This window comes from Phocoena sinus, chromosome 9, assembly GCF_008692025.1.
Source record: "Phocoena sinus isolate mPhoSin1 chromosome 9, mPhoSin1.pri, whole genome shotgun sequence".
Lineage (NCBI taxonomy): Eukaryota > Metazoa > Chordata > Mammalia > Artiodactyla > Phocoenidae > Phocoena > Phocoena sinus.
Window position 1 is genome coordinate 81,910,369 of NC_045771.1, and position 23,666 is coordinate 81,934,034.

A 23,666-nucleotide genomic window follows, 5' to 3' on the forward strand; every position below is an offset into this window, starting at 1 on the left:
TTCTGAAAATACAGTATCCATGACATTTCTTCTTCAGCTGATTTATGGGCACATTTTGTAGCTTACTTTCCATGTGTCTCTTCTGATTCTCTACAGTGTAGAGAGCTGGATGGCAAGACCAAATTAAGTACCCTATTTGGTGAAAGCATTTCCTGTCAAAGTAATATGTCTTTTCCTTCCCACGAGGAAGATCCTCGGATTTTCCATGAACTTGATGTGTCTTTTTTCTTTAAGTTATGTTTCATTTTTGTTTGTTTGTGTTTATGCTTCTCTTGTTTCTATTGCAGTTTGGCCTTGGTTTTACCAACCTACAGTTTTTACTATATAAAAGCCAAAATAGAAGAGACAATAACTCAGGCCAGATGTAAGTACTGTGAAAGCGACTTCAGGGTCTGTTTGTTATCTCCTAGTGCCAGAGGTTTAAATACGTCTAGAATTTGGAATACCCAAGGCTTATACATTTTAGTGGGTGTTATTACCAAATCAGCAGCAATGATTCTAACCCATTCCAAACATGCAAGGAACAAGAAGTATTCTACATGGATAGAATATGAGCAGGTACTCCAGTCTCACTGGCAGTCCCTACCACCCTCCCCTGCCTTGCTTTGTGCTCATAGAATCATTGCAGCGCTGTGTCCTCTGTTGCTATTGTTTTAAGGGTCTGCTAGCTGGCACAAAATGTTTCACACAGTCTCTACTCATGGCACTCTGCTGGTAGTAGTAAAGTTTTTCTTTTCTTTTTTTTTTTTTGCATTTGGCAAGAATGATATTATGCTCCACATCGTCGACTTTGTTGGAATAAATTAAATTTTACTGGTCTTTGGCTTTGGTTTGGCAATCAACTTTCTTCTAATTATCCAAATTAATGTTTTCAGTAACTCAAATGGATCAGTTTGGGGGTTTTTTTAAGCGTCATTTGGAATGTGGAGTAATTATTAACACTAGTGCATATTTCAAGTCATTATTAATCTTTATTTTGTTTTGGGTGACTAGCTTCAGTAAAGTAAAATGACCATCATATCCTTTGCATATCACTCAATTATTCCTAACCACCTAAATTTTGTCCGTTACAATAAAGTAAAAAATATATATGCATATATATATGTATATACCTTTTACCTCTGACTGTACATGAACTACAGTTTCTTTCCTTTCTCTGTCAGTTCTTTTTTGGTCTCTGCAGTCCTGATTCTCATTGCACATTGTGGTAATTTAGACCTTTATATTTCCACTTTCACTTCATAGATAGATATGATGGTCTTTTAACAGCCACCAACTTTGCATGAGCTAGTTCTTCACTTGATAAATGAGGGGGTGCCTAGTGGGTCTTTGATGATTGGTAAATGCTTCTGTTTATAGGCTAGCATCATTGGTATTGCACTTGCGTTAGCCACTTTGCAAAACAGACCCCTGAAATAACCACAGTACAGAGAGGGTGCTCTAGTAGTAATTGACAGGACATATTTTCCAGTCTTCAAAAATATGTGTCTTTTCTTGCAGACTACAGCTGTACATAAGTAAACCTTTGATCTATGCACAATATTTTTATTCAAGAAAGTCATTGAATAAAATATTGTTTGTGACCCCCCTTTGCTTTTACCCTCTTTTTTTCTTGTTTCCCTGCTTTCTCTTTCTGATGGATTTTCCCAGCAAAAAAGGGCAGAATGAAGGGCAAGTATTTTCTTGTTGCTCAATTTCTTTTTGTTTAGTACACTTGACATTTACACTGATATTTCCATTCCTATTGGATACTATCCTCTGTGCTTCTCATTTGCTAGATTTTCCTCCATGATCACATAGACCTTAGCGGCAAAAAAGGGGGAAAGAATATGCCTGTGTTTATATGTGTAACCTATTTCACTTTCTGTTTTTTTTCTTAAATACTTGTGTGTTTTTATCCTTGCACTTTCTAATTCATACTAATATGAAGAATGCTATTAATTCACTAAAGGCATTAATGGGTTTATTAAAATCATTTTCTTTATCATGATATTGGTAAAATATTTGACATTTTAAATAAATACCCCTGGTGTAACATTGACAAAAGTCACTTTTTAAAGGATATCTTGGTTATAGTAGGGTTAGTTAGTAAATGGGAAAATTATAGACCTAACATTGTCTTTGATATAACTGTTGTAATCCATGTTATGAAATTAAAATTGATTTTATTACTGTAAAGTATTGGGGATCTTTATATTCATTCATGTGTTTCAGTTTAGGATGGAAATAGTCTGTTTTTATTTTTCCGTGTAAGGTTATTTTTCTAATGCCTTCCTATTGACATCAAATCTCAGGATGCATATTCCGGTTTGTCTAACCCTGTAACATTATCTTTGCAGATTCAGAAACATTGAAGCCGGATAATTTTGAAGAATCTGGCTATACATTCATAGCACCAAGGTAGGTTTTGTTTTCTTTTTTTATAGCTCATTGTGGATATGTAGGGCTTCAAGAACAGGTCTGAGCTGGGGTCAAGACTGCTGTGGATTATGCCATGCCAAATTATGGAACCAAAGGAAACAATAACTTTAAAACTGAAAGAGAATGTTGTTCTTTCATTCATTTACTCATTCAGGTACTTAGCTGCTGTGTGCTAAAGAATATGCTGACTTGGGGATACAGCGGTGAATAGGACAGATGGAGGTTTTGCTTTTGTTGGAACCAACAGTATATCCAAGAAAAACGAAGAGTTGTGAATTTGCATTTGTGACTATGTATACACATACAAACTCTCACTCACTTTCTGTCTCTACACACACACACACACACACACACACACTGAGATAGATATGCATAGATATGTACAGATATATACATATATGTGTACATATACACAAGAATGTGTATGCCTCATAGAATGACAACATCATTGATTTTTTTAACCGAAGTTTTTGGGAAATATATTTTAATACAGTGAGATTTTCTCACATAATTTTTAAGATTAGCATTCTTTCCTCCTAACCAATTTTACTTCTCTCGCTTATAATCCCCCTTCCGTAGCTCTAATATACATCTTCACCTCTACCTCTATTTTCTTATAATTATTTGAAACTCCATTCAAGGATCCAAGATTATTCTTTATTTCTATTTCTTTCCTTAGTTTTTGACTCCCACTCTCCATCAGACACATGTAATAAGACAAATCAAGAGAAGTCCTGTTACCCTAGGCTACTGAATAAAATAGATTCAGAAGCTTATAGTATCCAATTCTCACAATTTTTCCTTCTTAAAGAAATTGCTCTAAGAAGGCTCCTAACAACTGGTCTCAGTTATTCTTTCTGTTTCTGCATAAGACTATCTGAATTTTTGGTTCTTATTGAAAGTAGGGAATATATATAACTTTTTGAGAAATCTCTGTTAACTAAGCATATTTCTGGCTTTGTGAGTGACTCTGCCCTCAAGCAGTGTTCCTGCTTGAACTGCCTTCAGGCTTGGACACTGCTGATCCCACGCTTTGACATTCTGCCTCCTCTTGCTTAATGACATACTTTTCTGGTTTTCTTCCTCCCTCCCTGGCTGCATATTCAGTCTCTTTCATGAGCTTCCCTTCTTGTGCACATCACTCATATGAAGCTGCTGGCCTGGGCTCTCTTATCTTCCTATTTTGAGTCTACAGACATAGCACAGACGCCCACTATTCTGTGTCTACAGTTTGGGGTGATGGCTCCCAAATCTACAGGATGTTGGTAACATCTAGAAACAAAATAGGCATACTGTGTGGTTTATTGACCTTACATTGTAATATAAGATCAAACAATATATTTCCAGACTTTATGTCTACCCTACATATTTTAATATGAGACTTCATGTTTATGGAGCCTAATAGGAATCTCTCTTCAAGGTGCTCCAATTCATGATCTCCTGAACATTTGTCCTCTTTGGAAAACTCTTCTTTCTGTGTTGCCTCAGTGACAAAAATACTGTTCTCCCCAAATACCCAGTCTTGAAACCTGATAGATGTCTTTGCTCCCTTTCCTTTATATGGAACTTCTGGTCGATCAACAAGTCTTGCCCCATAGAATTGATCTTATGAGTATCAGGTATGTCTGTCAAACTCTGCTGCCTTTGTTCTAGTTCAGGCTAGTGCCTTCCTCACTTAAACTACTAAGGCTGCCTCTTAATTGATCTCCCTGCCTCCAGTATTTCTCCCTTACTTCCAATTTCTGTCTCCTTTCTGTAAGCAGAGCGAGTCTCTAAACTTTCAATAACATTATGTTTCTCATCTGTTAAATACTAACCAGTGGCTTCGTATTATCCCCATGATAATCGATACTGTATAGGAAAGCTTTCAAATCTTCTGTCACTAGGTCCCAGTTTACCAGTGTGGTTCCCTATACTCTAAATCGGGGGCTGACAAGCTACAGCCTGCAGTTTTACGTATAAAACTTTATACGTAAAGTTTTATTAGAACACAGCCGCAGGCATTTGTTGATGTATTGCCTGTGGCTGCTTTCACTACAAAGGCAGAGCCGAGGGGTTGTGGCCTAGACCTTTTAACCCATAGAGCCTGAATCATTTACTCTCTTGCCCTTTAAGAAACAGTCTGTCAACCTCTGCTTTAAAGTCTAGCCACACTAAACTTTTCTTATTTCCTAAAATGCATTGTTTTTTCCTCCTTACTGCTTTTCATCCACTAATTTTCTTTTCTATTTTGGATTGAACACACACACCTCCAGTCCTTCCCAAACTCCAACTTCAAAGCTCCTTGATCTGGGAATTTCTTTCCCATCATCACTGGATTAGACATCCTTGCTGACTGCTTCATAGAATCCTGTATTTCCCGTACTAGAGTACTGGCCACATTTCATTTTATTTTCCCCAACACAGACATGACGGCATCTGTTGGACTTACCATTCAATACTCAACATCAAATCTACTGATTGGCACACAGTGGAGGCCTCATAAATAGTTGACGACTGGAGAATCTATAAATGTATGAAAAGTATTTTAAAAATCATATTATTATAATACCTACAATCTTACTAGCAATTTTTTGATACAAGTTACTTTGGGCCACTGCTAAAACTAGTTTTAGCTGGAAAGCAGAATATTACTGTAGCACAGGGGTGAGAAGAGGTTGAGATACTGGGTGCCCTGTGTTGATGAGACTCTCCCTTCGAGCATGGTAAACGTCCAGGAATTCCCAGAGAAGATAAATATATCTCTCAATCTCAATTCCCAATTCATAGACAGTGGATTTTGTTATAGTTCAGCGAGGATTAGCATATGGATCATTTCTGTGGCCTGTCACGTTCAATATCAATATGACTGGCTGGAAGACTAGAATTCACCTGTGTGTTCGGGGAAGGAGCAAATAGCAGAGGAGGGAAGAAATGTTGTAGCTTGTGGGAGAAACAATGAGTGTTCACCCCAGTTAACATGTGTTAAGCCTTTTACATGTATGATTTACATGTATGATTTGATTATATTTACCCCTCAAAAGAGCTCTATAATAAATTAGTGTTATATATTATCCTATTTCACAGATCCGGAAACAGTTTTAGAGATGTTAAATAATACGGGATTTGAATCTGTTTCCTTGCTACTCTAAGGTATAAATATCTACACTGAATATGCAAATACTTAGTTAGGGAATCTCAAAAGAATGTCCAGTACAGCTGAGTAAAATAGTTTTGTAGGGAACATTTCCTGGAAACATGAGCATTGGATGTGTATTCAAAGATTTGTGGAAAGTAAACTGATAGAAAATTGGGATAAAGAAAAAATTGGTGAGAAAAGGGAGACGTTTGTGTAGCATAGAATATCCAGCATATGTTTTTGTCACTGTTATTAATGGGAAACAGTGAAGCAAACTCTAGAGAAAGACTTTCAGGATCTGTTTCCCAGATTTTCATGGTCATAGCTGTGTTACTCAGATTCTCTGCATCTTAGTTTCTTTACTTGCAAAATGGTGCTAACAATAATACCTACCTCGTATAGTTTTTATAAGCTTTAAGTGAGATAATATTGCATGCAGAATATTTAGCATACCTCTTGGTATGACATGATCTTAAATAAATATTATTTATTATTTTATTTATTTATTTTTTTGCGGTACGCGGGCCTCTCACTGCTGTGGCCTCTCCCGTTGCGGAGCACAGGCTCCGGACACGCAGGCTCAGCGGCCATGGCTCACGGGCCCAGCCACTCCGCGGCATGTGGGATCTTCCCGGACCGGGGCATGAACCCGCGTTCCCTGCATCGGCAGGCGGACTCTCAACCACTGTGCCACCAGGGAAGCCCTTATTTATTATTACTGATGGTTATATTAAGAGGTCAGAGCAGGAGGGATAGTTATTTAATAAAACATGTTATGGGAATTTCCTGGTGGTCCAGTGGTTAGGACTTGGCACACTGCCATGGGCCCGGGTTCAATCCCTGATTGGGGAACTAAGATCCCGCAAGGCATGTGGTGCGGCCAATAATAATAATAAAGGATGTTAAAAAGCAGTTATTTTAAAATAATTTAAAGAAGAAAGCTCATGAAATTTAAAGGTAGAACCATTTTTGTTAATTCTTAAATAATTAAACTCTTTGATCCTAGTTAGTACTCGGTTTTTGCAATTTCCTTAAATTTTGAAAACTACTGGAAAGGAAAGCATGGAGAATACAGATGTGTGGAGCATTATTCCTATCTTTAAGAGAATTACAGTCATAGGGATGAAAGTCTACAACATGGATTAATTTTTCTATCTTTCTTGGATAATCAGAAATGAAAAAGCACTTCAAAGATAAGTTAGAATAAGAAAGAAAAGTATGTGATCACCAGTAATTCAATGCTAATCTGAGATGTATGACCTATGTAAGTTCGTGGAATAGAATGAGAACAAACTGACTTTCTAGAAATAAATAATTTGCCAAATTTCTAATACCAAAGATCTTTTAGTTTGCAGCCATTTAAGTTACAAATCCCATTTTGGTCAGAAACACAAAGTGACCAAAAAAGATTATATAGCTTTGAGGCCCTGAAGGTATTTTCAGCAAATCGAAATTGAATTTGTTCCTTTAAAGCCATCCAGAGGTTTCTCCACCTTGCTACTTTAATCTTTTTTAGGGGAAAAAAAAAAAAAATTCCTTAGAAAAGTAATGATCAATATGCCTAAGATTGATCTCTTTTAGAAAAACAGTGCCTCATAGAAAGTTTATCAGCAGAGTCTATCCCACACGTCCTGAGGGAACGCAGCAGTGGTGGTAACCACAGTTATTGCCTGTCATGCACTTTCCTGGGGTGGTTCCTTTGGGAGAGACCTTAAGAAATGCTGATTATCTCCAGTTGTCAAGCTCCCAGGCCTATGCTGAACAATCCTTAGGCTAACAGGCAACCGATGTTGATGCTGTCTGTCTAGACGTACATTCACATCCCAAATATTTCAGTCAGGCTCTTGCTACTTACTACCTAGTGCACAGGCACCCTGCTCTGCCTGGTGTGTGACTTTCTGTTGTCCCGGCTCATTCTTACTACTGGAGAACTCATTCCCCTGACACAACATTCAGCGTTGTGTTTTCTCACGTCGCAGTTGTTTAAATTCTTTCACTTCTGCTCATGTCCTAATTCAACAACTCTCCTTAATGGTAGTTCAGCACTTTCACTGCTTTTGCCATTAGGATACATCAAAAGGTCAATAATATCTTTAGACTCCTTCAGAGTTGGGCACAGCCGAGCCAGCAAGGATCAAAACAGAAACAAAACATAACATGATGACGTTGTCTAAACTAACTGCTCACAACACGGACAGCCTTCTATCGGTAGAGGTCAAAGCTGCTTTTGGCCTGAAGCTTTGTAAGTATAAAAGCTCACAGAGTGAAAGTTCAAAGCACAGTGTAGGTTATGTTAAAACACTAATTAGGGATCTGAAGACTTGGCTTCCCCTCAGGGCTCGACCACTTGCTAGTTAGGTGCCTTTGGGTAAATCTTTTTACATCTTTGAATCTCAGTTTCCTCACTATTAAAATATTAAATTACCTTCTGATAAAGGTATTTTTAGGATTAAGTGATTAAAAGAAAATTTTAGAAATGCCTTCTAGACAATAACATGGAATTTTTAAATTCCATGTTTTATTAATGATTTTATTAATAATTATTTCATTTAGTCCTTCTAAAACATTCTATTTAATCCTTCTAAAACCTTCCCATCAGCTTTTAATTCTGTGCGATCCTAGTTCAATGTAATTGGCCTTTTGACTTCCAGGCTAGTGTCATTTCCAAAAAAGCATAGCATTGTGGGAAGAAATCAACTTTAGCTCTGTCAATAATTTAATGGGTATTATGAAAACTTTTTAAACCTTGTCTCTAAACGAAAATTTTCCATGAACCGAGAAGTCTTGTTTTTGAAGTTCTGACATTCTTTTCCTCTCTGCAGCTTTGTATTTAGATGTTTACTTTTTGCATCTGAAAATGTTTACTTTTTGATTGCATTTTTGTCTTGACTATTTGATTATCCAGTCTGTTAGTTGTATTAACCTAGTTATTATAATTGCAATCTTCTTATAATATTTATGTTGCCTTACATTTATTCTTAATTTCCAAAACACTTAGGACAGCAGTTCTCAAAGTATAGAACCCTGTGGGGGTTCGTTCCAAAGTCTCTTTCAGAGAATCTGCACGGACAAAGCTGTTTTCCTAACAATGTTAAATGGCATTTGTGTTTTTCATCGTATTGACATTTGCAGTGACAGTACAAAAGCAATGGTGAGCTGATACCTTATCAGGAATCAAGACAATGGTACTAAAGACTACTGGTAGCCACCGTAATCTTCATTGCCAGGCACCCACATTGGGGAAAAAGCCAGTGTCACTTTAAAATATCCTTGATTAAAGCAGTAAGAATTATTAATTTTACTGAGGTTTACCCATGAGTATATGTCTTTTAATACTCTGTGTAAAAAAAAAAAAAAAAAGGAAGTTTTACTGCATACCAGAGTAACTTGCCTATCTCCAAAAATTGTGTGAATTGAGAGCTAAAATAGGAGCTTCTTGCTTTTTTTCCATGAGATATCATTTTACTAGAAAGAATGAATGACAGAGGAACTGTGGTTATTCAGACTTGGGTATTTGGCAGACATTTTCCCAAAAATTAGTTAAGTGAGCCTTTTACTTTGAAGAAAACAACTGAAAGTATTTGTTCCCAATGACAAAACCTGAACTTCAAACAAAAATTAGAATTTTAGGAAAGTTACATATTCATTACTGTAAGCATGACAGCTTCCCCATAGTTATAGACTTATCTGGTGAGATCAGTGATGTTATTAATCAATGTGAATTTTCATTATTGTGTAATAAAATATGTTACCGTTTAGAACATCTGCATTATTCATATCTTCCAAGTAACCAAGTTATGATGTGATAAAAATCATGATGGGTAAAAGATTCATTCAAAATGTAAGATGGTACATTGAATTTTAATATAACAGAGTACAAAATGTTCATTGGTATTGTTTCAGATTCCATAGCACAAATTACGAATCAAGAAATTGCAAATAATCAAGTTTTAGTGTGTTACTCAAGAAAAAAGAACACCCACAATTATCTGAAAAGATTATTAAAATAATTTTCCTTTCCAACTGATGATCTGTGTGAGCACTTACTTCTTTCATGTGCCAAAACAATCTTGCAGTCAGCTGAATGCAGAGACATTAGTGTCTTTTCTTAAGTCGGTAATTACAGATATGTGCAAATAACTAAATCAATGCCACTTTACTCGATTTTTTAAAATAGTAATTTCTCAAAAACACGTTAACACAATGGGTTTTTTGTAGATATTTGATAAATATATATCTTTAAATTTCTCAGTCTTAATTTCTATATGTAAATTGCTAACCTACCGCATAAAATGACAATAGTACAGTAGGAGTAACAGAAGCCGACACTTATTGGGCACTTCTGTCCAGAGTTCAAATGGTTAATATATTTAATATATATAATCCTGACCACTTGATTTTAAAGTATTATTCCATTATAAGGAGGAGGAAATGGAGATAACCAGAATTCAACAGCTTGCAAAGTCATGCAGCTAGTAAAAAGTTTAAAAATTAAGTGTTTTCACTACCTATGCTTACTGTGTACATTTTTGTCAAGTTGTGATTTTAACACCTAATATCCTAAACTATTTTTTTCAGAGATTACTGCAATGATCTTAAAATATCAGATAATAACACCGAATTTCTTTTAAATTTTAATGAGCTTATTGATAGAAAAACTCCAAACAACCCATCATGTAAGTATGCATTAATTTGCAATAATTGCTTCACTGTGGTTATATCCAAAGTAGTCAAATCGTGGTTCAATTTAGTTTGTTGGTATGCTGGTTTATTTATTTACTTTTTGAAGTTTTAATAGTAATAATTTGACCCTTAATTTTTTTTAATATATTACAGAAATTTTATTCTGTTATTAAGTAAAATCCAATGTTCAAATCTAGGTATTCAATATTTGCAAAAGGTTAGATGTAAATAGTATATGCTTATTACCTTGTTCCTCTCAAATTTGGGAAACTGAATTTGGAATGATCTTTTGAAGGTTCTTTATTGCATTGTTCTTTCCTCTACGCAGAGGAAAACACATTTTATTTTATTTATTCTTTACATCTCTATTAGAGTATAATTGCTTTATGGTGTGTTAGTTTCTGCTTTATAACAAAGTGAATCACTTATACATATACATATGTTCCCATATCTGTTCCCTCTTGCACCTCCCTCCCTCCCTCCCACCCTCCCTATCCGACCCCTCCCGGCGGTCACAAAGCCCCGAGTTGATCTCCTTGTGCTATGCGGCTGCTTCCCACTAGCTATCTATGTTACATTTGGTAGTGTATATATGTCCATGCCTCTCTCGCGCTTTGTCACAGCTTACCCTTCCCCCTCCCCATATCCTCAAGTCCATTCTCTAGTAGGTCTGTGTCTTTATTCCTGTCTTACCCCTAGGTTCTTCATGACATTTTTTTTCTTAAATTCCATATATATGTGTTAGTATACAGTATTTGTCTTTCTCTTTCTGACTTACTTCACTCTGTATGACAGACTCTAGGTCTATCCACCTCATTACAAATAGCTCAATTTCGTTTCTTTTTATGGCTGAGTAATATTCCATTGTATATATGTGCCACACCTTCTTTATCCATTAATCCGATGTTGGACACTTAGGTTGTTTCCATCTCCGGGCTATTTTAAATAGAGCTGCAATGAACATTTTGGTACGTGACTCTTTCTGAATTATGGTCTTCTCAGGGTATATGCCCAGTAGTGGGATTGCTGGGTCATATGGTAGTTCTATTTGTAGTTTTTTAAGGAACTTCCATACTGTTCTCCATAGTGGCTGTATCAATTTACATTCCCACCAACAGTGCAAGAGGGTTCCCTTTTCTCCACACCCTCTCCAGCATTTATTGTTTCTAGATTTTTTGATGACGGCCATTCTGACTGGTGTGAGATGATATCTCATTGTAGTTTTGATTTGCATTTCTCTAATGATTAATGATGTTGAGCATTCTTTCATGTGTTTGTTGGCAGACTGTATATTTTCTTTGGAGAAATGTCTATTTAGGTCTTCTGCCCATTTTTGGATTGGGTTGTTTGCTTTTTGTTATTGAGCTGCATGAGCTGCTTGTAAATTTTGGAGATTAATCCTTTGTCAGTTGCTTCATTTGCAAATATTTTCTCCCATTCTGAGGGTTGTCTTTTGGTCTTGTTTACGGTTTCCTTTGCTGTGCAAAAGCTTTGAAGTTTCATTAGGTCCCATTTGTTTATTTTTGTTTTTATTTCCATTTCTCTGGGAGGTGGGCCAAAAAGAATCTTGCTGTGATTTATGTCATAGAGTGTTCTGCCTATGTTTTCCTCTAAGAGTTTGATAGTTTCTGGCCTTACATTTAGGTCTTTAATCCATTTTGAGCTTATTTTTGTGTATGGTGTTAGGGAGTGATCTAATCTCATACTTTTAAATGTACCTGTCCAGTTTTCCCAGCACCACTTATTGAAGAGGTTGTGCTTTCTCCACTATACATTGCTGTCTCCTTTATCAAAGATAAGGTGACCATATGTGTGTGGGGTTATCTCTGGGCTTTCTATCCTGTTCCATTGATCCTTCTGTTTTTGTGCCAGTACCATACTGTCTTGATTACTGTAGCTTTGTAGTATAGTCTGAAGTCAGGGAGCCTGATACCTCCAGCACCGTTTTTCGTTCTCAAGATTGCTTTGGCTATTTGGGGTCTTTTGTGTTTCCATACAAATTGTGAAATTTTTGTTCTAGTTCTGTGAAAAATGCCAGTGGTAGTTTGATAGGGATTGCACTGAATCTATAGGTTGCTTTGGGTAGTATAGTCATTTTCACAATGTTGATTCTTCCCATCCAAGAACATGGTATATCTCTCCATATATTTTTATCATCTTTAATTTCTTTCATCAGTGTCTTATAATTTTTTGCATACGGGTCTTTTGTCTCCTTAGGTAGGTTTATTCCTAGATATTTTATTCTTTTTGTTGCAGTGGTAAATGGGAGTGTTTTCTTGATTTCACTTTCACGTTTTTCATCATTAGTGTAAAGGAATGCCAGAGATTTCTGTGCATTAATTTTGTATCCTGCTACTTTACCAAATTCATTGATTAGCTCTAGTAGTTTTCTGGTAGCATCTTTAGGATTCTCTATGTATAGTATCATGTCATCTGCAAACAGTGACAGCTTTACTTCTTCTTTTCTGATTTGGATTCCTTATATTTCCTTTTCTTCTCTGATTGCTGTGGCTAAAACTTCCAGAACTATGTTGAATAAGAGTGGTGAGAGTGGGCAACCTTGCCTTGTTCCTGATCTTAGTGGAAATGCTTTCAATTTTTCACCATTGAGGATGATGTTGGCTGTGGGTTTATCATATATGGCCTTATTATGTTGAGCTAAGTTCCCTCTATGCCTACTTTCTGCAGGGTTTTTAACATAAATGAGTGTTGAATTTTGTTGAAAGCTTTTTCTGCATCTATTGAGATGATCATATGGTTTTCCTCCTTCAATTTGTTAATATGGTTTATCACATTGATTGATTTGTGTATATTGAAGAGTCCTTGCATTCCTGGGATAAATCCCACTTGATCATGGTGTATGATCCTTTTAATATGCTGTTGGATTCTGTTTGCTAGTATTTTGTTGAGGATTTTTGCAACTATGTTCATCAGTGATACTGACCTGTAGTTTTCCTTCTTTGTGACATCCTTGTCTGGTTTTGGTATCAAGGTGATGGTGGCCTCACAGAATGAGTTTGGGAGTGTTCCTCCCTCTGCTACATTTTGGAAGAGTTTGAGAAGGATAGGTGATAGCTCTTCTCTAAATGTTTGATAGAATTTGCCTGTGAAGCCATCTGGTCCTGTGCTTTTGCTTGTTGGAAGATTTTTAATCACAGTTTCAATTTCAGTGCTTGTGATTGGTCTGTTCATATTTTCTATTTCTTCCTGATTCAGTCTTGGCAGCTTGTGCATTTCTAAGAATTTGTCCATTTCTTCCGTGTTGTCCATTTTATTGGCATAGAGTTGCTTTTAGTAATCTCTCATGATCTTTTGTATCTCTGCAGTGTCAGTTGTTTACTTCTCCTTTTCATTTCTAATTCTATTGATTTGAGTCTTCTCCCTCATTTCTTGATTGAGTACTGGCTAATGGTTTATCAATTATTTTTATCTTCTCAAAGAACCAGCTTTTAGTTTTATTGATGTTTGCTATCATTTCCTTCATTTCTTTTTATTTCTGATCTGATTTTTATGATTTTTTTCCTCTTGCTAACTTTGAGTTTTTTGTTCTTCTTTCTCTAATTGCTTTAGGTGCAAGGTTAGGTTGTTTATTCGAGATTGTTTCCTGTTTCTTAAGGTAGGATTGTATTGCTATAAACTTCCCTCTTAGAACTGCTTTTGCTGCATCCGATAGGTTTTGGGTCATTGTGTCTCCATTGTCATTTGTTTCTAGGTATTTTTTTATTTCCTCTTTGATTTCTTCAGTGATCACTTCGTTATTAAGTAGTATATTATTTAGCCTCCATGTGTTTGTATTTTTTACAGATCTTTTCCTGTGATTGATATCTAGCCTCATAGCGTTGTGGTCGGAAAAGATACTTGATACAATTTCAATTTTCTTTTTTTTTTTTTTTTTGCGGTACGTGGGCCTTTCACTGTTGTGGCCTCTCCCATTGCGGAGCACAGGCTCCAGACGCGCAGGCTCAGCTGCCATGGCTCATGGGCCCAGCCGCTCTGCGGCATGTGGGATCTTCCCGGACCAGGGCACGAACCCGTGTCCCCTGCATCGGCAGGTGGACTCTCAACCACTGCGCCACCAGGGGAACCCTCAATTTTCTTAAATTTACCAAGGCTCGATCTGTGACCCAAGATATGATCTATCCTGGAGAATGTTCCATGAGCACTTGAGAAAAATGTGTATTCTGTTGTTTTTGGATAGAATGTCCTATAAGTATCAATTAAGTCCATCTTGTTTAATGTATCATTTAAAGCTTGTCTTTCCTTCTTTATTTTCATTTTGGATGATCTGTCCATTGGTGAAAGTGGGGTGTTAAAGTCCCCTACTATGAATGTGTTACTGTCGATTTCCCCTTTTATGGCTCTTAGTATTTGCCTTATGTATTGAGGTGCTCCTATGTTGGGTGCATAAATATTTATAATTGTTATATCTTCTTCTTGGATCGATCCCTTGATCATTATGTAGTGTCCTTCTTTGTCTTCTTCTAATGTCTTTATTTTAACGTCTATTTTGTCTGATATGAGAATTGCTACTCCAGCTTTCTTTTGGTTTCCATTTGCATGGAATATCTTTTTCCATCTCCTTACTTTCAGTCTGTATGTGTCTCTAGGTCTGAAGTGGGTGTCTTGTAGATAGCATATATATGGCTCTTGTTTTTGTATCCATTCAGCCAATCTGTGTCTTTTGGTGGGAACATTTAGTCCATTTACATTTAAGGTAATTATCGATATGTATGTTCCTATTCCCATTTTCTTAACTGTTTTTGGGTTCGTTATTGTAGGTCTTTTTCCTTCTCTTGTGTTTTCCTGCCTAGAGAAGTTCCTTAGGCATTTGTTGTAAAGCTGGTTTGTTGGTGCTGAACTCTCTCAGCTTTTGCTTGTCTGTAAAGGTTTTAATTTCTCCATCAAATCTGAATGAGATCCTTGCTGGGTAGGGTAATCTTGGTTGCAGGTTTTTCTCCTTCATCACTTTAAATATGTCCTGCCACTCCCTTCTGGCTTGCAGAGTTTCTGCTGAAAGATCAGCTGTTAACCTTATGGGGATTCCCTTGTGTGTTATTTGTTGTTTTTCCCTTGCCGCTTATAATATGTTTTCTTTGTATTTAATTTTTGACAGTTTGATTAATATGTGTCTTGGTGTATTTATCCTGTATGGGACTCTCTGTGCTTCCTGGACTTGATTAACTATTTCCTTTCCCATATTAGGGAAGTTTTCAACTATAATCTCTTCAAATATTTTCTCAGTCCCTTTCTTTTTCTCTTCTTCTTCTGGAACCCCTATAATTCGAATGTTGGTGTTTTCATGTTGTCCCAGAGGTCTCTGAGACTGTCCTCAGTTCTTTTCATTCTTTTTTCTTTATTCTGCTCTGCAGTAGTTATTTCCACTATTTTATCTATCAGGTCACTTATCCGTTCTTCTGCCTCAGTTATTGTGCTATTGATCCCATCTAGAGTATTTTTCATTTCATTTATTGTGTTGTTCATCATTGTTTGTTTCATCTTTAGTTCTTCAAGGTTCTTGTTAAATGTTTCTTGCATTTTGTCTATTCTGTTTCCAAGATTTTGGATCATCTTTACTATCATTATTCTGAATTCTTTTCCAGGTAGACTGCCTATTTCCTCTTCATTTGTTAGGTCTGGTGGGTTTATCTTGCTCCTTCATCTGCTGTGTGTTTTTCTGTCTTCTCATTTTGCTTATTTTACTGTGTTTGGGGTCTCCTTTTTGCAGGCTGCAGGTTCGTAGTTCCCGTTGTTTTTGGTGTCTGTCTCCAGTGGCTAAGGTTGGTTCAGTGGGTAGTGTAGGCTTCCTGGTGGAGGGGACTAGTGCCTGTGTTCTGGTGGATGAGGCTGGATCTTATCTTTCTGGTGGGCAGGTCCACGTCTGGTGGTGTGTTTTGGGTGTCTGTGGCCTTATTATGATTTTAGGCAGCCCTCTCTGCTAATGGGTGGGGCTGTGTTCCTGTCTTGCTAGTTGTTTGGCATAGGGTGTCCAGCACTGTAGCTTGCTGGTCGTTGAGTGAAGCTGGGTGCTGGTGTTGAGATGGAGATCTCTGGGAGATTTTTGCTGTTTGATATTATGTGGAGCTGGGAGGTCTCTTGTGGACCAGTGTCCTGAAGTTGGCTCTCCCACCTCAGAGGCACAGCACTGACTCCTGGCTGCAGCACCAAGAGCCTTTCATCCACACGGCTCTTCAATTTGGGATGATTCGTTGTCTGTTCATGTATTGCACAGATGCAGGGTACATCAAGTTGATTGTGGAGATTTAATCTGCTGCTTCTGAGGCTGCTGGGAGAGAGTTCCCTTTCTCTTCTTTGTTCGCACAGCTCCCGGGGTTCAGCTTTGAATTTGACCCCGCCTCTGCTTGTATGTCGCCGGAGGGCTACTGTTCTTTGCTCAGACAGGACGGGGTTAAAGAAGCAGCTGCTTCGGGGACTCTGGCTCACTCAGGCCGGGGGGGAGGGAGGGGCACGGAGTGCGGGGTGGGCCTGCGGTGGCAGAGGCCCGCGCGAAGTTGCACCAGCCTGAGGCGCGCCGTGCGTTCTCCCGGGGAAGTTGTCCCTGGATCCCGGGACCCTGGCAGTGGCAGGCTGCACAGGCTCCCCGGAAGGGGGGTGTGGATAGTGACCTGTGCTCGCATACTGGCTTCTTGGTGGTGGCAGCAGCAGCCCTTAGCGTCTCATGCACGTCTCTGGGGCCCGCGCTTTTAGGCCGCGGCTTGCGCCCTGTCTCCGGAGCTCCTTTAAGCAGCGTCCTTAATCCCCTCTCCTCGCGCACCAGGAAACAAAGAGGGAAGAAAAAGTCTCTTGCCTCTTTCGGCAGGTCCAGACTTTTTCCCCGGACTCCCTCCCGGCCAGCTATGGCGCACTATCCCCCTTCAGGCTGTGTTCACGCCGCCAGTCCTCTCCCTGCGCTCCGACAGAAGCCCGAGCCTCAGCTCCCAGCCCCACCTGGCCCCGGCAGGTGAGCAGACAAGCCTCTCCGGCTGGTGAGTGCCGGTCGGCACCGATCCTCTGTGCGCAATCTCTCTGCTTTGCCCTCCGCACCCCTGTTGCTGCGCTCTCCTCCGTGGCTCCGAAGCTCCCCCCTCCACCCCGCCACGGTCTGCGCCCGTGAAGGGGCTCCTAGTGTGTGGAAACCTTTCCTCCTTCACGGCTCCCTCCCACTGGTGCAGGTCCCGTCGCTATCCTTTTGTCTCTGTTTATTCTGTTTTCTTTTGCCCTACCCAGGTACGTGGGGAGTTTCTTGCCTTTGGGGAGGTCTGAGGTCTTCGCCATCGTTCAGTAGATGTTCTGTAGGAGTTGTTCCACGTGTAGATGTATTTCTGGTGTATCTGTGGGAAGGAAGGTCATCTCCTTGACTTACTCTTAACGCCATCTTCCCCTCGTCCTGGGGTTTTATCTTGATCACAGTTAACATTAATCTTAAAAGTATGCATCTATAATTTACCATTTTATGAAGTAAATCAAGTTAGAATGGCTAAATTTTAGTAGTTTTTAACAATTTTATTTGTCTTTCAGAGAAATTTGCATCATTTATACTCTGAAACCTCATAGAGATTTGTGGATTCTGGGCTCTTAAAACATTTAAAAATCTTAACTGTTTTTTCTTCCTAAAATTACCCTATTTATTAAAAAGTACAATCAGGAGAAAAGGCAGTATACTTAGGAAATAAGAGAGAAAAACCAACTGCCTGGCAAAAATTACCTTAGTAAATATAACTTGAAGATAAAAGTACACATAAATGACTTGTTTGTTCTCTTTCTCCTCCTTCCATCTTCTCCCTTCTGCTCTCCCTCGTCCTTCTTCTCTCTTTTTCTTTTCTTCTTAAAAGTTATTTCTCCTGCTATCAGGAAAGGTTAAATAAAGCATTTCCTCAGTTATAAAAAAAGAAAATCCCTTAAAGCTGTCTCTCAAACCTATATTTATCTCATAAGAAATTACAACTGAGCACCTCTAAGACGAGTTAGCCGGTTGCTCGAAAGAGCCACTCTGGAAACCTGTCATGGGTGGGTGAAGTCTGCATTGATCATGCCTGAACACGCGTGATTTCAAAACTTTCTGCTCAGTGTGAGCTCGTTCTGAGCAGAACCTTTACAATGTTATTATTTATTTCCAAGAGAGAACTGAAATAATAAGATCATTGAATACTCCTTTAATTGGATGTCTCGTCTCAGAGAAGTACAAGTGTTTAAAGAAAATACTTTTAGTAAAATAGCGCTAACATCCATAGTGCTATTTATGTTCTTCAGTCTCTTTCTTCATTTCAATTAACTTTTTTCTGCCTCCGCTATAATTCTGTGGGAAATGTTTGAGATGATTATATAAAAAATTGAGAACTTACTAGATGTTTTATTATAAGAGTTAATAGCTATGAAATAATTTCTATTTTCCTGTGACAGTGTTATAGATTTTTCTCAATCATACTTTACCTCATGTTATCAATAATCTGTAAAACCAACTCTAAAAGTAGATATCCGTGATTGAAATGTAACTGTCCTAAATGTTTTTTTTTTTAAAGAGGTACAAGTTTAACTTTGCTTTATAAAAGTACTTAATCCCATCAGTAAAAATTACAATTCTCATCTATTGTTTAAGTTAATTTATTAAACTACCTAAGTGTGAATGCTGTAGAGTGGTTTGTCTTCTTCATATTCTTCTTTATTTTTGAATTAAAGTAAAAATGAAAAGTGTAAATGTATAAATGGTAAAGCTTAATACTAATAATCTATTTATTGCGTGTAACCAGCTGCAGGAGACAGATTTCAGGATTGATTTTAGCTTAGAGCATAATGAAAATATGAATCAAACTATGAAATTACTTGCAACGTTGATTTATATTACAGATTAAAACAATGGACCTCTTGTTTTACCTAAAAGGATTTAAGAATTAAAAGGGATTTAAGAATTAAAATAATCACTCACTTTCCAAAAGGATTATTTTTTTATAGTGATTGTTTCTAAAACAATGTAATAAAAGTCCTAGAATGAATTGAAATGAAGTCTAAAATATGGATTAAATTGATCCTTTAATCTTGAGTGAAAGATACATTGAGGTAAAGTAATTAAAAGGAACTAAAATGTTTTCTAGCCTATGCCACCCCAAACTCTTGTGGTAATACAATATTAACTAAGACCATATATTCCATATACTGAATAAATGAAATAAGAAGTGTGAAGTTTTCAGTCGGTACTTGTAGGTTATTTCAGAGCTTTATGGGCTTAGAGCAGAGAAGCCAAGAGAAAGGGAAGAAGGCAACATTTTTGGTTTAAGAGAGTGTATTCATTGACCCTTGGTCCTCGTCATCTCTTCCCCTCCATTACCTTCAACCTGGGCTAATACTCTCTTCAGTTACTCCAGAAGTGACAGCCTGAAGCCTGTGCTCTTTCATCAGTACCAGCAGATTCCAAAAGCCGGTCTTGGAGCAGTGCTGGTCTGTGATACGTTATTCTGTTCCTTGGCCCCAAACAGAAAACAAAGAAAACCCTATACGTATTATGTAGTTTTATATTTAGGCATAAAATCGTCTGTGAAATTATGATACTTTGGAATCCTTATCTTTTTGATAGCATTTATAAATAATTTGCCTAATTTAGAATTGGTTTTTCCACTTCTAATTTTGTCCATATCCTGAAAAATGGAAGAGGAACAATATAAAAAAATGTAGAAAATTAATAAGGTTACATTTTTAAATTCATAGAAATATTATCCACTCTAAATTGCTTCAGGAAATAGAAAATGTTTGTTTCATTACTATCCTAATTAAACTATATGGGTGTAATTGAGGCTTTCCTTCTCTGTTAGGCAATACGGACTTGATTAATAGAGTCTTGCTGGATGCCGGCTTTACAAATGAACTTGTCCAGAATTACTGGAGTAAGCAGAAAAACATGTAAGTGTTTGTCTTATTAATAAAAGATACATATTCTGTATCTCAGTTTAGCTTCTCTCTGGGAAATTTTTGGAAAATAAGTCTCAAATTTAAAGTTTATTATTTATCTTTAATAAGCGTTTCCCAAGAAAACCATTTTTGCAGTTGTTGACAACTTGAATTTTCAGTTGTGGGGTGTGTGTCAGGACTAACATCTACCGTTACTCAGCTTTACGCATGTATATGCCACAGTGTGAATGATCAAATTAAATAGGTGTGCTTGCGTGTGTCTCAGTGTTGGTGGTAAACTAGGGCTTCTAGTGAATGTTCAGTTAGCTTTCTAATAGCCCTGCCCTACAGCCAGTCAAGACAGGGAGAAATCTGACGATGGTTCTCGTTTCCAGTCTCTTCTCCGCCCCATTTCCAATCAACCACCAAGTGCTAAATATTGTTTCTAAAAATGTTTTCCTCTCTGCTTCATACTCAGGGTTCTAATTGTTTTCCATATCTAAGAAATCACAGCAGCTGATGTCTCTGCCTTTAGGGCTTCCAATTCCTCTGCCACGGGCCCCAGGCTGTTCTCCATGTAACTCATACTTTCCAGAGTCTCACTTTTAAAATGGAGCCCTAACTTCAGGGTGAAGGTGAAGCAGCCTCTCCAGCGTGGATTTCACGATCACTCATGAGCTGACCATTCTTCAGAAAGCTTATACTTGCAACTTTACCTCCTGTTGTTTCTCACCTCATGCCTTATGCTTTTATTACACCAAATACTATACCACTCTTCACTAGCTTTCCCTTACATGTACTCTTTTCTTTACATGTGATGTCTTCCTGTCATCTGTGTTAACTCCCATTCCAGCTTCAGCATGCAGCTATCTCATTATTTCTTATGAAAGTCTTCCTTAAGCATCCTCCCTTTAACTATTTCTTAGATATTTTAAGAAATATCTAAAAACTATGTTTTATTAAAACATAGTTTACATCTATTGATACATTTACTTCGGCTTCCTTTATCTCAGGAACTCATTCTGTTTCTCTTTGTACCACCAACACCTAAACTAACACCTTACAAAGAATAAGTTGAATGAAATTTCCTTCTTTTGTCTTCTGTTCCAGCAAGGGAGTGAAAGCACGGTTTGTTGTCACTGATGGTGGGATTACCAGAGTTTATCCCAAAGAGTAAGTTCAAATAGCATCTGTAAAAATTACTAGATTACAAAGGACTACTCCAAGGATCTGTACCTTACTGTATAAGGAAGCCATTCTTCAGAGAAACTGATCATTATTAGTAGTTAAATTGGAATTCACCTGAAGTACTTAATTATTAAAATACTCCATTTCTTTTCAAAAATGCTATTATAATTCTTCAGTGATGTTTTTGCTTGTAATATATATTACAACATTGAAGAGGTTATCAGAGATTTCTCTCTTCATAGACATAAGCTAACCTGGTTAAATGAACATAATGCTTACTACATATATGTCAATTGGCAATGTTTGCATAGCACTTCATTGTTTTCACTGTTCTATGGATTTTATCTGTGTTTATCTTCAGAAGAGTCCATAAAGTGGGCTGTGTAGGCTTATTAATTGACTTATTAACTGACTTGTCTATAATAACCTAGCTAGTAAATGGCGGAGTAAAACTAGACGTCAGCTTTTTCTGCTCCTTAGTTTAATTCTAAGCAGATCTGTTGCTTAGTAGTGAATGTCATTTACACCATCAATTACCACTAACTTCCTTAGACATACCTGAGATACAGACATATCTGTAAAGTTTAGTGGTGTCCACAAAGAGAAAAGTAAGTTATCGAGTAGATTAAAGAATAAAAATGATGACCCATTTCCTCCTTAGGGCTGGAGAAAATTGGCAAGAAAACCCAGAAACATATGAGGACAGCTTTTATAAAAGAAGTCTTGATAACGATAACTATGTTTTCACTGCTCCGTACTTTAACAGTAAGTATTGCTTTAGAATTCAGCCATCTCAATTCCTTTTTTAAAAATAAATTATTGCTACTACCTGCTTCCCCCCACACAAACAATATATTTTATATTATTTGCTCAGAATAGTCATCATTAAGCATATACCATGTGCACGACATTGGAAGGACAGAAGCATCCATTTAGTTGAGGAAGTAAAATGCATCTACAAGAAATCAGCCACCCAGTAGTGTAAAGGACAGCATATCTACAGGCATGCATAATACATTGAAACACATATAGATCATCCCTCATTTCACAAACTGCAAATATATTTAAGAATGTTTAGATGAATTTTAAAAATGTAATTAATCAGTTTGCTCTTTAATCGGTATTAGTTGCATAACATTTATAAAAATTAATAATAGCCTATATTTTAAAATACTTATTGGGTTCCTTTCCCTAAAACTTTCTAATTTAATCCCTTCATCCTTTCTGGGGTTGGTTCTACCATCACCATTTTTCACAAATGGGGAAAACTGAAGTTCAGAGAATTTCAGTTTTTCCAGGAATATGTATCTTTTACAGTTTTACAGCAGTTTGTGAATCTAAGGTCAATCTTCCTGCTTTACTTCAGCAGCCTCCCCAATATTGTAGTAAGTGTCAAAGCAGGGATTTGGTGTGCATCCTTTTATTGTGAGAGTGATGCAGCCAAGCTGAGTAATTCTCATTCCAGAGTCAATTCATGCAAACCAATCCTGGACACTCTAATTAGCCTGCTATAAAATGGAAGGAAAGGGAAGAGGAGACCACTTCTTGATAACATATTTATGCTAGAACATTTAAGTAAAACAGTATCCACCTGTACCTATTAAAAGAAATGTAATATTATTTGATTTATCTAGATAGGTCTATTTTTCCTTTTTTAGAAAGTGGACCTGGTGCTTATGAATCAGGCATTATGGTAAGCAAAGCTGTAGAAATATACATCCAAGGAAAACTTCTTAAACCTGCAGGTAAGCACGTACATTATACACATACACACAACCAAAATTAAATGTGACCTACTTTTTCTAAATCAACTGGCACTGATTTATCAGGAAGGCTATCAGAAAGCTTCAATGAAAATAAAGTCAAATTTGAGAAATAAAATGAAACACAATTAGTTACATATGAGATTGGGGATAAAATAAGAGTTGAGTTTTCAAAGAAGTGTGTATGTTTAAACACTCTTGACATAAATTTAGGGAGTCAGTTTCGTGTTGTATATCAAAATTCTAATTGCTGGATTGATCCAGCAATTCCACTCAGAAGTCTATCCTATAAAGTATTTCAAATATACAAAAGTAGATATGGGCAAGGATGTGAATATTTGTAATAATTTAAACATGAAAAGTTAAGTTTCCATCATTGGGGGAAAAGATAAATTGTGGCATATCTATACTATGTATCTGTTAAAAAGAATTAGGTAGGGATCTATTTTTTAAAAACCTTACAATAAAATATATAGAATAATGAGTCTTTTGGTAAAAGAAATCAAGCAAATGAAAAAGTTCATAAAACTAAGCATCAGTGGGAATTAGAAGTGGGCTGGAATGAACAGATGCAGTAAAGTTAAAAAAAAGTATAATTCAGTATTGTTGAATTTTAG

General features: G+C 37.1%; 1 protein-coding gene across 2 annotated transcripts in view; it reads left to right on the forward strand.

Moving 5' to 3' along the window:
* Window positions 1-23,666, forward strand: part of CACNA2D1 (calcium voltage-gated channel auxiliary subunit alpha2delta 1) — a 502,332-nt gene that overhangs the window by 448,127 nt on the left and 30,539 nt on the right. For both annotated transcript variants that reach the window (XM_032643128.1, XM_032643129.1), the window contains 7 exons: window positions 288-364; window positions 2,340-2,400; window positions 10,118-10,215; window positions 20,023-20,110; window positions 21,209-21,271; window positions 21,948-22,051; window positions 22,945-23,031. In XM_032643128.1, the coding sequence (XP_032499019.1) occupies window positions 288-364; window positions 2,340-2,400; window positions 10,118-10,215; window positions 20,023-20,110; window positions 21,209-21,271; window positions 21,948-22,051; window positions 22,945-23,031 (578 nt within the window). The remainder of the gene's footprint in view (window positions 1-287; window positions 365-2,339; window positions 2,401-10,117; window positions 10,216-20,022; window positions 20,111-21,208; window positions 21,272-21,947; window positions 22,052-22,944; window positions 23,032-23,666) is intronic.